The 16,765-nt window shown below is 46.6% G+C and overlaps 1 protein-coding gene across 3 annotated transcripts in view; it reads right to left on the bottom strand.

Moving 5' to 3' along the window:
* Positions 1-2,737: 2,737 nt before the first annotated feature.
* The window catches only part of LOC8053136 (unconventional myosin-IXa), a 62,982-nt gene continuing 48,954 nt past the window's right edge, over positions 2,738-16,765 (bottom strand). For all 3 annotated transcript variants that reach the window (XM_029971943.3, XM_029971915.4, XM_029971998.4), the window contains 4 exons: positions 15,579-15,657; positions 14,194-14,373; positions 12,039-12,176; positions 2,738-4,082 (listed from right to left, as the gene is read on the bottom strand). In XM_029971943.3, coding sequence (XP_029827803.2) covers positions 3,565-4,082; positions 12,039-12,176; positions 14,194-14,373; positions 15,579-15,657 — 915 coding nt within the window. In that variant the 3' untranslated portion in view covers positions 2,738-3,564. The remainder of the gene's footprint in view (positions 4,083-12,038; positions 12,177-14,193; positions 14,374-15,578; positions 15,658-16,765) is intronic.

Here is a 16,765-nt window from a genome sequence, read left to right on the forward strand (position 1 = left end):
CAGAAGGGTTGTCCGAAGGAACATAGGGATGCGTCAAATGGATGTGAAGAGGCTGTGGTTTACGAAATTCCGATGGCATGTGGAACACAAAAGGGCAGTACTGTTGAACGCGTCAAATTCGGAAAGAGCGAAGCATCTTGTGGAGTGTGACAACTGTTTCTCCGAGTGGACCGAAACTAAAATTGTTAGCAAAGAAAAGGATCATTGTAAAAGGTTGTTGAAGGAGACTGTTCAAATAACAAGAGCTGGTAACTGCATAAGTGTTCCGTCCATTGTGTTAGACAAGGGGCAACCCCTTGTCTAACGCAATGGGCGGAACACTTATGCAGTTGCCAGCACAATTGTTGTTCAAACCGTCTCCTCAACAACCTTATACAATGATCCTTATGTTGTGGGAGTTCTAGCCAGTGACCTCAAACTTTTTGTGCGAATGATGTGAAAGGGTGTCCTGTTGAATTACCCTGAAACTCAAGAAACATCAGAACATGTAAGGTACGGAAAAAATTAGGGTTGAGTTATGCATGCACGACAACTAGGGTTGAGTTATGCATGCTTAGAGAAGTCACTATCGCTTAAAACTTCAAGTGAATTGACATTTTGGAGATTCATCACGGGAGGCGTTGTTATCGATGGACATTAAAGGGGTAGGGAAACGAAATTTCAGCGCCCATTTTCTGGCTTGAATGTGTTGCATGTTGCACCCTAACTTCAAAAACACCAGTCTTCCATTGAAAAGCACAAGAAAACTAATTTTAAAGCTAAATAAACAATCTTCAATGTGCACCTGGTGGATGCATGCGGAGCCTATTTGGGAGGTAGTCTAGCAACGTTGTGGAAACTGCTACGTAGTCGTGACGTAGCAGTTTCCTTCGGAGCAGCGCCGCTCTTTGGTATTTCAACATTTTCCTTCTTGGCTTTCCTCCTCAACTCACAAGAACTCATGGTATGCCGTTTCCTGGAGGAAACGGCATACCATGAGTGCGCTGTTCGCCTTGCAAGCGGACAAGAAATTCGGCGCCCTATGCAAGGTCTTCTTCTTGAAGGCAACATATCAAACAAAGAATTGGCACAGAACGAACATCGAACCCCTTGTTTGCTACAAGCATTGCATTACTACGACTTCACCCAAACTGTGTGGGGATTCGGTAGAGTGTTGATTCAACTTGTTTTGTGTATTTTTGTATCCCCATTGACCTTTCATGAGTTTGTGTTTTCTGCGCTGCTCTGTACCGTCTTAAACTTCCTCATCTCGCGGTATGGGAATGCCTGGTCTAATCTCCAGGCCGGCGCGGGAAGTTGTTGTAGATTATGCCATATGGTAGCAGGTAACGAGAGGAAAAGGAGGTAGAGGAGCGCAGAAGCACGAGATCATGAACGGCACGAGAGGAACGATAAACCGACACCATCAAAACGGACGTGCCCGGGATCTCTTCCTTAACAGAGCGTATAGACTCATTACACACTTGCCAGATTACAGCCGCCATTGCCGGCCTTCACTTCTTACCGAATGCCAAGCCACTGAAGTGGGCGTTGGTGAGCCTCCACAAAGGCCAATGCTGGGCAGAAGAAAGCGATCGAATCGAAAAGGGCAATAACCTGCCCTGCTGCGGTCGTGATGAAGTGAAGTCAACGTAATAAGAGGAGACAAAAACTGAAGGTCGGTTATGGCGGCACCCATGCACAGCTGCCTGAAAGCGTCTATGGCGAAAAACCCGAAACTGGTCTCATTACCATTTGGCACTGGACGCTTCGCAGAAAAGTCGAACCCTACGAGAGAAAAAAGAACCCGCACAGACCTTGAACTGCCAGGGAAAGTTTATTACTTATAGGCATTGAGTCTTTCTTCTACTATGCCCTTTACACAACACGCAGTTCACACATTTTCCTATTTTAGGCATCCTCAAATTCTCGGTCAATTCAAGTCATTGCTTTCAACGACTGTACGGAAAAGACACGTTTCGCTACAATCTTACCACCAACATTTATTCAAGGTTGCAATAAAAACGGAAAACAAAATTGCGGGTAACATACCCAAGTTGTGTTGCAGAAGTCAAGCATAATATACAGGGTGAAACAAGGAGACTCCAGGCTCTTTAAATCGACCGGAAAATTTGGTTTCTTAACCTATTGCACTACGACTTTGTGCAGCGTTGCCCACAGATGGTGCATTTTTTTTGTAAAATTTGCAAAAAGCGAACTTACCTGAGGAAAAAGTAAAGAAAGAAAAAGGCTTAGCTCCTATGGAAACGCAGCGACGCCACCGGTCTGCAAGCAACACGGCGCTGTTTCGCACGGGAGACAAGAGATGGCGCAAAGAACGAGCATATGGCGCCAAGAGCAGGCCTTTTAGCAGACAATCTTTTCAACTCAAAAGCGGCGCGCGTTCCGCAGGCGGCGACAGTCACAGAAACAAAAAAGACAGGCGTGGTAACAGCAAGGAACTGCAGTTCCTTGTCTGCAAAAGGGCCGGCTCTCGGCGTCGTCTGCTTGTTCGTTGGCAGCAATTGGCGTCGTGACCGCTTGCGCCATCTCTTGTCTCCCGTGCGAAACGGCGCTGTGTTGTTTGCAGACCGGTGGTGTCACTGCGTTTCCATAGGAGCTAAGCCATTTTCTTTCTTTACTTTTTCCTCAGGTAAGTTCGCTCTTTGCAAATTTTACAAAAAAAAATGCACCATCTGTGGGCAACGCTGCACAAAGTCGTAGCGCAATAGGTTAAGAAACTAAATTTTCCGGTCGATTTAAAGGGCCTGATGTCTCCTTGTTTCACCCTGTACATAAAAAGTCCCCTGGTAGCACATGGGGTTCTGCGAACGCTTTTGGGATGTCCCACAGATGTGTGCTACCTTAAAACTTAAATGTAAAAAAAATTTAAACAAGTAAAATCAATATAAAAACTGGTAAAACACATAGGGCTAGCAGCAGAGTTGGCCTGCAATTGTTAAAAATGTGCAAATAGTTAAAACCACGTTAAAAGTCTACCGAGGTCATGAAGATGGACAATGAAGAGAAAGACATGTCTTGTCAGGCTTAAGAAAGACCATTTATGCCCAAATAATGCTGTTGCCACAATAATTAATTTGCATACTTATTAGTTTTCATGTACTCCTAGGAAAAGCACACAGGCAAGATTTTATAAGCTAACCTACATTTGGGCAAATATGGCATACCGAGGTGGCACAGACCAGCACATGGCAGCTGTCGAATGCAAGAAAATGAGAGAGCACATCACTTTCTTTGCATCACACAATACATCACAATCTTTGTACAAAAAAAAAGCAAAACTGCAGCGACATTTGAGATGCTGCACTCTGCCACATGCAGACGCACTACATTTTCTGGATAAATTTGACAAAGAAATGTTCTCGCCGATCTTAATAGAAATTTTCACGCCAAATTCATCGTCGTGGTTGGGAAATGCGCGAGTCGTTTCCCCGCTAAATCTAGCGGAGAAATTTCTCCGCTAAACGTTGCGGTGTTGCGTGGAACCACAAAGTCGCGTCACACCGCGACGTCGCACCGCGCAAATAATGGCTGCCGCCGTAAAAAAAATCCGAGGTAGCGGCTTCAGAGAGACATCTCCCAGTCCCTGGGCTCGTAGTCCAGCCAGGCAGGCTTTACGTCGGGCGTCCTCGCGTGAGGTACCGCAAAGTTGGTCTCTCGTAGGGGAGACCGCCCAGCAAAACTCTCCTGCCGTGAGCGCAAGGCAGGGGTCCATTGGTGGCACTGGGGTGCCGGTTGCGCGTCGAAGAGCAGAACGCTGTTGCGGACCATCCCCGCGTTGCGCTGGCGGATCTGGATGATGCTCTCCCGCTTGCTGGCACATTCCTGTGGGGGTATCTCGGGCAGCAGAGTGCCCCAGAGCTGCTCCGGTGGGGGCATCCCGGGCAGTAGAGTGCTCCGGGGCTGCTCCGGTGGGGGCAGCCCAGGCAACAGAGCGCCACAGGATTGCTCCGGTGTCCCCGTGTCCACCTCCATGGCGGCGGAGTCTTCCGACGGAGGTTGCGGATGGCGGTCGTTGCCAACCTCTCCGGAAGCGGCAGGCGTGGTGGATGTTGTGTCGCTGACGGAATCGTCCGCAGCATCTATTAGGGCAAGAGGAACCTATGTCAAATCAATACGGGAAGCTGCACTATGTAAGAATATACCCGAGACCGGGAGAAATAAGTTTGCACAGGATGCCTCAAGCACAGCTATTGCTTCAAGTCAACCGAGTTACTTTTGTGTGCATGTCGATTCTCCACAAAAGCTAGAAATTCCTCCTCAAAAAGAACGATAAAAAGCCTAGAAAAAGCAAATTTACAAACTGCTGGGGCGGTCCCAAGGTGGAACGACGAGCTTACGAGCAACAAAAGTAGTGCAATGTTACGTGGGCATCAAAATGTTGTGAAAGCAATTAGCGCAGCCTTTTCACAATGTTTATCCAACTAGCCCAACAGTTAGTTTTAAATCAAAGCATTTACCCAACAAATGATCGAACAAAAAAATTGGCTCCCTCTGGCATTTCCCAAAGATGCCCAAACGCATTTAGAACGCCATTGGTGAGAGTGAGTTTTCTCGACTGTTCATTGGACGTGTCGTCGCAACTTTCTTCTGCACGGACATTATCGGCCGACGAGAAATCTCTCATCCGTTAAAAGTCTGCAATTGGGTAGTATTTTTGGTGAGAACTTTCCACGCACACATGAATGTTAAGGAAGGTCCTGTAATATGTTTGTCCCGAGCGTTTCTTCATCCACCGGTGAATTTTACCATGTGCACGGCAACAAAACGACTTGACATCTGCTAAAGAAAAACGAGTCATTGACAGCTCACTTCGGCAAATAGCAGACATTCCCAATTTACCGTAAAGTTCCGATAGAATGCCCGTCCTTGAGAGATCGCCCATCCCGTTTTTTGGGCTGAATATCCGCAACATAAAAATTCCGAAAGATTGCGCACCCCCTGGATTGCCGCGAGGTCACGCGATGTCCTACGGGAATCGCACAAAATGCTCGATCTGAGTTGTCAGTACACAAGCATATTTGTTGCGAGTTTTCTCGCGTTTATCGCACTGTGACAAGCAAATCTGCTGTATCTGGAATCTGCGGCATGAGGCCAGATCCACGAAACAATCTTCCGACGAAATCTAAGAACAAATCTGTATTCACGAAGTGAAATTATCGCAAGTTTTGCATAGGCTACAATGGAATCCTACGACAGCTCCAGAGGCGCCTTAACACACTTTTTACGATCAAACCCACATGGCCGACAACATCGCTCGCTCACGTCGTAGCAACGACGGACGGGCATTTATTTTTCTATGTGCTCTCCACACCCGTCCCCACTCCAAACAGCGAGAGAAAACAAACAAGTACAGTATAGACCACTTACAACGTAACCGCTTATAGTGCAGGACCGGGTATAACGCAGCTTTTTTAAACCACCGGTTCGCTCCCATAGAACTCCATGTAATTACATACCGCTTAAAATGCAGGCACATGAAGGGAAATACCGGTTATAGTGCGGTTTCTGGAACAGCCCGCCGACCGCGTTGACTGACTGGCGCAGCGAGCACGCTTCCCTGTGCGACACTAGATAACGGCGCTAGCTGCGAGCGGTACTCGCGGGGCAAGGAGGTTGCTCGAAGAAGCGGGGAGAAGCGAAAAGGGAGGCTTCAGTTGCCATAGCGACGGAGGGACGCACGCTCGTGTCGTTCACGTGCGTGCGTCCCTCCGCTGCGTTGGAAACAACCGCAACCACAGACCAATCGCAGATCGAGGAGAAGTGTTCGCGCGCGTTGCATGCTGGTCGCGGGCCGGCTGCTTCTATCCGCAAACATGGCGTCGGTTGTGATCGTCGACGTAGACGGCGCGGTGGAAGCTCATCGTTCCGCGTAAAAGTGCTATCCTTGACAGTGAATTTTCGTTGTGCATCGCTATGATAACCCAGCACGTACTAGAAAGGAAGAACCACCTACTGGTGCGGCGATGTCGTGGCGGCACTCTCAAGACGGCAGAAACGCCCGTGTCGTCGTTTTGTTTACTTCGAATACAGTGGTGCTTTCTAAGCATTTGTGTTTTCGAACATCGCCCGGATTTCTTATTCGGAGTAGTTCATGCGTGTGCTCAAGTTGAAGGTATTACTGGCGTGTACCATATAAAAGATGCGAATTTTCACGCGTTTTCATCACCGGAGAAAAGTGATTAGGGTTAGCAATCCTGAACGCTCGCAACGTCAGTCCGCAACCCGCGACGCCGTTAAAAGGCTGTGCCAGGCAAAAGTCGCCTATTTCTTTAAAAATGTGTGACACACTTGAGAGAGAAATGTACTAGTCTGGTAAAATAAAGATTTTCCTCAAATTAAGCTTTATTTTTTATCTAACATAAAATAAATTCTTTTACAAAGGTAAGTTGTCTGATGGCATGTATTTTGGCCTGAAAAATTGATGTTTTGGTTATAGCGCGGTATTGCTTATAGTGCGGATTTTCGCGACTCCCACGACATACGTTATATGCGGTCTACACTGTACTCGAAACTGAATGCTTGATACCACGGATATCCAGGAAAAGCTACAGTGAAATATCAGTATAACGAACTTCATGGAGCCGCGGAAAATTGTTCGTTATTCTGAAAGGTCGTTATAATGAAAACTGCAAAATTAACCATATTTACTTATTTTCCAATGATTAAAACGTCCTACCTCTAAAACGGTGGGTCTTTGAACTCGTTTTTCACAAAGATGCACAAGTCAACATCAGACAAAGCACATTTATTTAAAGTAGTCGGCGATTTTTTTTTTTTTGATGCATGCAGCACAAACTTTGCAGCAGCACGAAAGATCGTTCTTTTTTCCTTTGATGCGGAAGCACCGCAGCACGAACGCCGGCTTGCTTTGTGTACGCAATAAACACCGAAAAAAGCCGTGTCTGACAAGGCACACGCAGAAGTGAGAAACAAATAGGGATGCCGCAAACTTTTTTCGAATCGAAGTTTCGATGATCGATTCAAGCGGTTCGAAAGATTTCGATTTTTGGAATTGTCTATATCGTAAAATTCGACGGAGGTCGAATTTTCGAACTTGTTAAGCTAAGAAGTTCGACGCTTTTCGAACCATCGAACTTATTACGCTAAAAAATTCGATCTTTTTCGAACTTTCGAACTTATTGCGCTGCAAGGTTCGATGCTTGTCGAACTTTCGAACTTGACTGACCAAAAAATTCGATGAATTTCGAACTTTCGAACTTATTTATCAAGAGAATTCGAAAAGTTTCGAACTTTCGAATTCTGAAAAGTCAGAAGTTCGACGAAATTCGAACTTTTAGGGTAAAAGTTCGACGTTTCGTTGAACTTCGAAAGACCGGCGGACGGATTCATTTGATTTCAAGTAGTGGGGTACATTCGTAAATTTTTTTCCTCAAACTTTTACACGCGGTGCTGCGTTCCTTACGAAAGGCAATGTCGTTTATTTCAATGTTCTGGCATGCTTAGGTTTAAAGAAATAAATCCCCGAAGGGGTGAGGAAGGACGACGGGTTTTTGACGATTATCGTTTGTGCCAGATTTGAAGCACGCTGCAGCCGGAGCTATTTATGGTAGAGATGTTATACTTTTTTAAGAATGATCTATGTATAGCCTAGGTAAGTGCCGTCTTAAGATGTGATTATTGTTATTCAACGTGAGTTTCGAAGAAATGGCCAAACATGTACCTGCCTGCAATTATGACCTAAACTTGATATTTATTTTCGTCTAAGTTGTTTGAGGTATCGCATTTAAATTAACACCACAGTCAGTACATATCATTGCCATCTGCAGAATACAAAATAATATATTTATTGTTTTTTTCACGTTAAGGAATAAATTAACTCATGGGAGAAGATTTCTAATAGTGTTCAAGTTCAGCACGTCATTAAAAGAAAACTTTTTTTCTTTTTTTCGCTTCACGTTTCTGGAACGTGTTTCTTTTAGCCTGTACACATTTTGGTAAAAGAAACTTGTTTCGAAGTTCTGAACCTCTGAATATGCAACAATATAACACTTCCGACGAATTCTTGATAGTTTTTTTTTTCTCCTGCTTTTTATTCCCGCATTTATTCTTTTTTTTATTTTTGTTACTATCGGCACAGGTGTTTAGGTCGAAAAGACAGCTTTGTACTTCCGAACCACTAAGCATGTGACGAGTAGTGCCTACTGACAACGAGTTTCTAACAATGACCATCTACGCAACCTTTTATGCAGTGAAGAGCGGCAGTAGCTATACATATGCATAAATAATTTCAGATTAAAATACGCTCGACCACGCCCTCTTTTTCCGTATTGTTTTCTTTAACAGTACGAAATACCTGCAAGGAAAAGAAGAAGGCTAAAAAGCCCCTCCCCCCTCCCCCCCCCCTCCCCCCCCCGCTACCCTCTTTCCCCCCGTTTTTCCTCTTCCGACACCACTTGTATGGTAGAACGCTCCTTGACCTCGAGTTGTGTCGGCTTTTGTGCTTTTTGCAAGGCGATTCCTCCGTCCCAGAAAATAAACCTCCAGGACAATTATAAACTTCACCGGATCGGATAACTACCAGCGTGCAAGGGGTGGCGAGGTAGTTTGCCAGGTCGCTTCAGGGTTTTTTTGAGCCTCAACCTCCTGCTCGCCCCTGGCCGTTTCGAACTGGATGAGTCTCGTAAAACAGCGTGTTCGTGCAATCACTACTGCGTGATGCAGGTGAAAAACCTCCCCCCCCCTCCCCCTCCCCCTCCCCCTCCCCCCCCCCCCCTGGGGCTGGCGGTCACAATTCTGCACTGGCAAATATTACAGCACATCCGGGACACTCGTCGTCTCATTTAATTGCCTGACCAACTTCGCAGAATCTAGATATCACTGATAATGTAGTGATTGCGCAGGCGAGCTGGTGGATGTTAACCATTTTGTTCTTAGCCCGAGACTGAGGCAGGAAAAGAGGAAAGTTTCGAAGTAGAAGAAAAATGAACAGTCGAGGACACGTCTCTAACACAGCTAAAGACAAGTTTATTTGGTCACCTTCTTATATACACTCCACAAACTTCACCACAGCACCTTCCCGATCTCGAAAGCCAAAAGATAACAAAGGTCTCACATCTTTCCACCACAATTGTCAAACGACCTTGACGTTTTCCACAAAGCAATGAACAATAGCTCCCCTCATCCGGAAGACACTTGTGAATCCTTCGCGTACACAGTACACTCTCTCCCTCTACTCTCCGACCCATAATCACAAAGCATCCCGGTAACAGAAGATATCAATCCACGTGATACACAAAGGAAGAAACCACTTACACCTTCACATTCAACAAGCACTTCACAAAACTTTCAAATCCGCAAGAATGATTTTGCGCTGCTGCTAAGCTGTAACGACACCTGACTAATGCAGTTGCCCATTGATTTCATTCTTATTGTTTCTTTTACAACCCTTTTGATGTCGTTTAACTCCCTGTGTATAATCTCTGTTTCAGACCAGTGGGGTATACAATTATTACATTCTTGAACATGTTTCGCTATTTCCGAATTGGCAACGTTGTTTTTGACATTCCTTTTGTGTTCAGTCAATCTGTCATTTATACACCTTGACGTCTGCCCCACATATTTAAAGTTTGTGGAGTGTATATAAGAAGGTGACCAAATAAACTTGTCTTTAGCTGTGTTAGAGACGTGTCCTCGACTGTTCATTTTTCTTCTACTTCGAAACTTTCCTCTTTTCCTGCCTCAGTCTCGGGCTAAGAACAAAATGATAGATATCACACCCTAACTTTTCTAAACTTGATTTTGTGAAAACCAGTGAGTCGTGAAAACTGAAACTGAAACTGTGGAGGAACTTGAAAACCGGACTTCGAACTTTGAAAACTTGGACTAGAAAGGAATTCAAAATCTCCGAAGTTTCTTCTTTTTTTTGAATTTAGCGTTAAAAGAGAATCGAAACCTTCGAACTTTTCGAACTTTATGCAAAAAGAAATTCGAAATCTTCGAATTGTTCGAACTTCATGTCTATAAAAACTTGAAGCGTTCGAAGTTTTCGAATTTTTTTTTTACAAAGAATTTCGAAATTTTCGAATTTATCGAACCTGAAGTAAAAAAATATTCGAAATATTCGAATTCGAAATTTTAGAAACCGTGAAAGCTTCGAAATTTTCGAATTCGAAACTCCGCTGTTGTCAAAAGTTGCGAATTTTTCGAAATCGAACCTCGGTCGGTACGAAAATATCGAAATTTTTCAAAATCGAACCTCAGTTCGCTTCGCAAATATCGAAACCTTTCGAAATCGAACCTAGGGTGGTTTGCGACATCCCTAGAAACAAAGATGACAAAGATAAACCCGATGCATCGTCGGCGACGCAACTAGTGCGGGGCCACCGTAGACTGACGTGCTTCGGAAAATAGCCATCAACGAAAAAAAAGAAGAAAGAAAGAAAATCGTCAATGCAAAAGAGTTACATTCTCACCACGGTTCTTCCACAAAAAAAAAAAAAGGCAAAAAAAAGTTTTCTCTAGCGTTTTTTTTCCCCACTTTCTCAAATTTTTCTGCACATGTGCGCACGTGCTTCCCTCTCGCCCTTTGCGAACCCTCGCCTCTGCGCTCTGCGCCGTCTGCGCTAATAAAACCCGTCGTCGTTTCAACAAAAAAAAAATTGTAGTCAGTCTTCAGTTATCTCTCGCACTGCCTCGCGTTTTCAACGGAGCGATTTGCAACTTGCAAGGCGTCCGCTCGCAGTGTCGTCTGCTAGCCTGCCGCACCGGCTGCTGTGTCAGATTCACAGAAACCTTAGAATTCCCGCACTTCAGAATATGAGTTCGTAGCACCGAGTTGTTAACATGATGCGGAGCTAAATATAGTGCTCATTATTCTCAAATGTTCGTTATTCTGAAGTACATTGTAGTGAAATAATTTTGCATTACAACCATAGGCAGTCAGCATGGGATTTTTTAGAAGCTTGTTAATCTGAAAAGTTTGTTAAAGTGGTGTTCGCTGTACCGAGATTTGGCTGTACAGCAGCAACGATTCCACCAAACAAGCAACCACGAAGGCTAGCTAGGATTGCTAGACCCAGCGAGGCACTCCGACGCAATGCTGCTCCCACGTCCCTGGCCAAGGCCGTCTGGCGTCTACCCGTGACTGGCTGGCTTGCCGGAAGGAATATGCGTGCACAGTCTTTGTGGATCCTTCCCGTGTGGATACAGTAATCCCTCGTTATAACGAAATCACTTTTCTCGTATTATCGCTTTGACCGAACTTCAACGTGGTCCCGAGTGAAATGCATGCATTCTTAACCGGATTGTTCCAAGTGTATCGGAAGGCGACCACGCCTATTACGAAGGCCGCGGTGCCAAAAGCATGCAAGCCTACACGGAGGTGCACGCAGTCAGCCACCCCATATTTTTCAGCATTTATCTTTCCCTTTTGGGTGAGCATTCTTTCGGGACTTTAAGGTAAGCTTGCTTTGGATCACGTCGCCCACAGAACTCAATTGATAGCAGCCTATCGATTTTTCCATTAACAGACGCATAACTGCTTTCTCGTCTTATTTCCCCCTGCAAATGACGCGCAGAAAAAAAACATTCTTCACTTACGTCAGCAGACCAGTCCGCTAACACGTCACGGCTAGCTTCACGGAAGATCTTGCTCTAACCACGACTATGGTACCTGAAATGCGCCTCCGACTCTTGCTCTTACTGCGTCCTCAAAACTGGTCCCTCAATTCCCACCCAACATCGTCCTACAAACGTCACGTTGTCGCTGCCTGCAATCCTGGCGACGTCGCAGCGGCGGTGGGGGGCATGGCAGACGGCTGCAATGCTGCACTTTCCAGTTCGACAGTTCCTGGATGCTTTGGCGGCCAAAAGCTGGGATGCCGGGACACTCCCGTTTTCTCTCGCTCTTTTTTCCAGGACTTGTACGCCCAAGCACCAAGATCGCAACTTGCGACAGAGCGAGACTTTTGCGACTTCGGACGCGCTTTGAATGCAAGGGCGGCATAGGACGCCCAACGCACGGGTGGGAGATGCACGCACCGCAGTCCCCTATTCGGAACCCTCGTTACCCTTACCTCCAGGTGCGAGGCCGGCTGGAGACTCGTGGAGTTCCGTGGGCTCGAGGGACGGCCGGCCACGCTCCTGTCCCGGCAGCCCGTCGGGCTCTTCCTCGGGCAAGCGCCGGTCCCGTCCCCCGTCCTCCGTTCCACGAACTGCAAGACGACGCCACAGCTCGAACAATGCCCCGCACTCTGCCTCACCAGCACCCCATCACATAGCCCGAATGCGGTAGTGAGGAAGGAAAACGGCACACGTGCACAAGAAGGAATACACAGACAGAACGCCGATTAGAAAAAACTAAAAAGATAAACGTATGTTCAGACAGAAAACAGCACTGAATACACGAGGACAAGGGTAGGGTGACTGGACATGACGCCAAAGTATTTGCCAATACAAATGCCGGCTTTCCCTCTTCCCCAGCATCGCGCTTTGTCGCTTCTTTCATCCTCACGCTCGCTTGCTCGTTGTGCCTGGTTGGTTTTTCTATTTTCTTGCCGACTTTCTTACCAACCAAGAGAACATAGCGGTGTTAGAAACTTGCTTCCACTAAACAAACATTTGAGTTGTACGCCGATCGGCAGTGTTCATCGCACACATGCGAGCAACGGAGTTTGCGATAATAAAACATTCCTTCGTGAGCCCCCATTTCTTGCATCAAACAATAAAACAAATTTGAGTTTTAATTTAATGTATCTCATGCGCAGCCGCGCTAGACACTTACAAAAAACTGGGTGTTTTTCAAAACTTTTGTGCTTACCCACCCAGACATGGCCCACCCCAATCTTTTTTATGAATTTCAGGCGGCAAGGGAAGGGACAGGTGATGACTCTGGATATTACAGTATACGTGTTTAATTAAAAATTGAAATTTCACATAATGCAGACTATCTACAGGTATACAAGCTATTTCTAGATTGTTTAATAAACAAGACGCGACATATTTTGCGAAAGACAGAGTAAATGTTAATGAGGAGCTTCTCATGACAAGGTTCTACGCAGGATAATAGGGCAGGCATTTGACAAGGTGTGCTATGTATGAAAATTTCTTAGGCACCAAGTGTGAATTCTGCATGGGGTGCGTCTAGGGAAACATCTTCCCTCTTCAACGGAAATACGCCCCTGCGTACCATACCCCAGGTGAGTAGAGAAATGCAGTAGAAACTCGTTAAAACATTTTTGAGGAGACCGCAGAAAAAAAAAAAAGTATCATCTGGACAAACGCAACAACCGATAACGCGTTTAGGGGGGCACTACATGAGATAGAAAGCAGCTTATAGAATGGTTCATTTTATGTTTACTTACAGAACTGTTGAGGACTCAGATACTCCCAACTTTGCGCGTTTTGCCCCCTGAGCCTGTTTAAAGCCTGGTTGATAAAAAGGAGCTTTCTCATTTGGCAACGATGCTGTTCAAAGTTGAGTCCGAGGTCTCTTGCAATGTCAGATCTCTTCCGGTTGAAATTGCAATCCAGTCCCATTTCAAACTTCTCTTTAAAAGAGAGTGCCTTCCTTTTTTGCGATGCCACAACCGTCGCCAACGGACGCAAAGCGCACATACTCCGAAACAGCATGGTTCATGCAATCGAGCAGAACAGAAACTAGAAGCACAGTGTGCATGCGGTTGCACCTCATGCCAGAGAAAGAGAAGGACAGATGAAAGAGAGCGAGAACGAGCATTTGCTGCCTTGCCAGCCTCGCTCCCCGTTCGAGCAGTGCTCCAAGGTCACACCTGGGCAAGATGGGAAGCTGTGGCAGAGCTCAGCAAAGCCTAGTGAGGAGAGACGGAAAAGAGGGGGAGAGGAGAAAAGGGAAGACAGGCGCCTGCGTGCCCACATGTGCCGTACGACCCACATTGCATGGTTCGGCTCTGCTATGAAGCTTCGCTTCGAAGCTAGCGTGGCAGCCTGGCACCCGGCGTGCCGAGGAGCCGCGATTCCGACGCTTTTAGATGTAATAACCGGGAAAGCAAAGGTGACAGGCAGGGAAAGCAAATGCAACAGGCAGGAAACTAATACATGTATCTCTATGGAAGTAAAACAGGACCGGCGTTTTTGAATGTAACAGCCTTGAAAACATATCAATGAGGTTCTACTGTACGGTATTCTTCACATCAAGTTTAGAGAGACAGAACATGCTGCTGTGTGAGTCTCTTTTGGTTCTTTTAGGCTTGCCTGCAGTGCAGACCACAGCTCTCCTCCTCCTGTTGGAAAGCTGGAGGGGCGAGGGCAGCCCAGACTGGCAGGTGTTGGGGCGTCCCCTGTGCAGACGCCTGGCCGCATTCCACGTGGCCACGCGCTGCAGACCGCCAGGGCTCGTCCGGTGCACAAAACGCTCGTCCGGCAGCAGGAGGCCTGTGGCACACGCAATGTCCTCTATCACGGTACCCTGAATGCCATGGCGGGGCCAGAATGGAGAGGTCTTACTGCCTTCACGCGGCGGGTCTCCCTGCCGCTCCAGCTCAGTAGGGGACCTCCTAAGGCGCCCAAAGAGGTCTTCCGATCTCGCCATATTCACCTCTTTTGCTCTGGGTTCGAAAGGCACCAATTTCCAGGCTAGTTACATCTAATGGCCGGATGTCCGCAGGAACCTCTCCCCCTTAGTCTTTTACAAAAAGTCGATCTGCGGTTGTGCAAGGAGGCTCAATGCTCGGGCGGCCTCCCCATGCCGCAACACGTGCCTGGCACTCCCCGCATGCCGTCGCAGCACATCTAGCTCACTACCTCGACCGCAAAACAAAAAGAAAGGAACAAAATGCTGCAAGTTTTGTCAAGAACATTCGGTCATGCCACTCACGGACAAAAGCTCCAAAAAAGACTGGTTTCTTGATGCTACGTTAAACAAATAGCTAAGCATCAAGACTAACGTTGTACCCTGTTTTAACGGCGCTTTCCAGTCACATTAAACATTCTTGTGAACTGGCATTATGTAACAGATATTTTATGTAATTGAATGCAATTCCCCATCGTGTATGCAATTCTCTACGGTGCATGCAAGCTTTCTCTTTTGGAGCCCAGCTCTTAGGCGCCAGTTTCCGGCTTAAGTGGCGTCAGCGTAATTGCACAATGCTTAATGGGAAGCATGCCGTAATGACGTCACAAGGGTCACGAGAGGAGCCACGTCACGATTGCCACAAGTGACGTCATTATGGGTAACGTCCTAAAATGCAACGCACGGGTCACAAGTGACGTCACAAGGGTCCCCAGTAAAGTCACGAGGGTCACCAGTGACTTCACTCGTGACCCACACGTTGTATCATGGGACGTTTCCCATAATGACGTTGCACGTGACATTAGAAGGGTCACAACGGTCACGAGTGACGACACAGGAGAGAGGGAGGGAGAGCAAGGAGGAGAATGGGAGGAGAGGAGGAAGGAAAAGAAAAAGGAGGAGGAGGAGGAAGAGAAGGGGGAGGGGCACACCCTCCTCTCCGTACCCCCCCCCTTCCCCCAGGCGTGACCCATAAATCCATCCGAGCACAGGGAGTGCATTACAGAGTGGCTAGGAGCCAGCCATGCAACACATTCTGCGCTGAAAAGTTTGTCGAAGGCTTGCTGACCTGGTCTGTCGTTGGGTCCAAGCATCGCAGAGTGGCACCTCACTGGAAGCGTCGGCTCGGCGCTCTGGCACGCCGTGGCCTGCGTCGGGTAAAAGGACACGCCACTCACTATACACCCTACCACCTCCCCTGGGGTGTTTCTGCGCTGAAACCATGTTTCATTAACACCATCCTATGTATGAAGAGCAAAAACCAAGCGGATATATTTTTTAACCAAATTTGAGGGAGCGACGATGTGGCAGTGAAGTTCACCCTCTCAGTGACACCGCCTCCAATGCCTGCTTAGAAAGTGCGCTTATTTTCCTCTACGTTTACACAATGGGTGTCACTGTCGTATCAACGCAGCAGTAACCCCTGAGCATCTGCTCAATCAAGTATGTGGAACTGAAGTGCTGCTACACTGCAACACAGGATTCAAAGAGCGCAAAAGAGCCGAGTGGGGAACTACAGACAGTTTAACAGCAAACCAGAATCTACGCACAGACCAGGGAGGCAAGAAGATTTTTAGAGATAGCGGGAAGTCAGTTTTGAAATGGCATCTGGCGTCTGCCATGTTGACGGGCGTACACCAGAAGCGGCAGAGATTGAAGCTATGGTTGTCCCTCGGTACTGCGGCACTTTCACTTTATGCTCTCGGAGCTGCAATGCACTAACACACTTAGCTGCTAACTACTTTGCCCAGTCCATCAACCGGAAAACATAAAAATATAAGCTAGCCATATTTGTATTTGATGCCAAATTGGGGGCCAAGTTCCGGGTAGCGGAGGGGCTTAGCGGAGGAAGAACACGGTCTACTAAAACCAGACTTTTACGTAGTTCAACTACTCTAATCAAGTTGCTGTAGTTTAACTACTTTTCTGAGTAGTTTAGTAACTTTCAATTACAATTTTATTTCGGTAATTAGTAGTTTACTTAATTACTTTTTTGAGTAATTTCTACTTAAGATACAAGTTACTTTCAAATATTAGTGCTTGTTTTGCTTCTCAACAAACATTCCTGCACAAAGGAGATAAGATGTTCAAAGATCAGCCGATATTTGCAAAGAGGAGGAAGCATGTGGCGTAGAAAAGGGAGGGCGGGGGAGGAAATTGTTTGTAGGGTCGGAACTTTCCCAAAAATTTTCACAAGCCCCCTTCCCCACTGCAACAACACTGGTACGAGACTACCATTTTGAAGAAAGGGGTGGT

The sequence above is a fragment of the Ixodes scapularis genome, unplaced genomic scaffold (genome assembly GCF_016920785.2).
Source record: "Ixodes scapularis isolate PalLabHiFi unplaced genomic scaffold, ASM1692078v2 PGA_scaffold4__175_contigs__length_147842914, whole genome shotgun sequence".
In the NCBI taxonomy this organism is placed as follows: domain Eukaryota; kingdom Metazoa; phylum Arthropoda; class Arachnida; order Ixodida; family Ixodidae; genus Ixodes; species Ixodes scapularis.